The sequence below is a fragment of the Alligator sinensis genome, unplaced genomic scaffold (assembly GCF_000455745.1).
Source record: "Alligator sinensis unplaced genomic scaffold, ASM45574v1 scaffold1302_1, whole genome shotgun sequence".
Taxonomy (NCBI): Eukaryota; Metazoa; Chordata; order Crocodylia; family Alligatoridae; genus Alligator; species Alligator sinensis.
This window is the reverse complement of record NW_005842612.1, coordinates 208385-208735: the sequence shown is the minus strand read 5'-3', so window position 1 is coordinate 208735 and position 351 is coordinate 208385. Positions and strand designations below refer to the sequence as shown.

General features: G+C 66.4%; 1 protein-coding gene across 1 annotated transcript in view; it reads right to left on the bottom strand.

The window, feature by feature from the left end:
• Window positions 1-351, bottom strand: part of SPTBN2 (spectrin beta, non-erythrocytic 2) — a 22346-nt gene that overhangs the window by 5284 nt on the left and 16711 nt on the right. The window contains 2 exon segments of the mRNA XM_025214926.1: window positions 49-179; window positions 263-351. The exon segment at window positions 263-351 is cut by the window's right edge and continues 100 nt beyond it. Of these exon segments, the coding sequence (XP_025070711.1) occupies window positions 49-179; window positions 263-351 (220 nt within the window).

Sequence of the window (351 nt, the reverse complement as noted above, 5' to 3'; positions counted from 1 at the left end):
ACAGACTTAGTGTCTTTGGGGATAGAGGGGGGCCTCGGGTGGGCTCACCTCTCGGGATGCCCGCTGGCCACCATGTCGCGGCTCTGGGCGGAGAGCTGATGGATGGTCTGGGCGTAGTCCTCCAGCGCCTGCTCCAGCACCAGGTGTTTCTTCAGCATGGCCTGTGCGATCAGCTCGTCCTGGGGGGAGATGCCAGGCATCAGGGGGGGCTGTGAGTGGAGGAGAGGGGTCCCTGGGAGCGAGGGGAGGGTGGCGTCCTGACCTTGGCCTTCTCCTGGGACATCATGTGCAGCTCCTGCTCGCCCATCCAGGCCTCGGCCTCAGCGGCATCGCCGTGGAACTGCTGGGCGG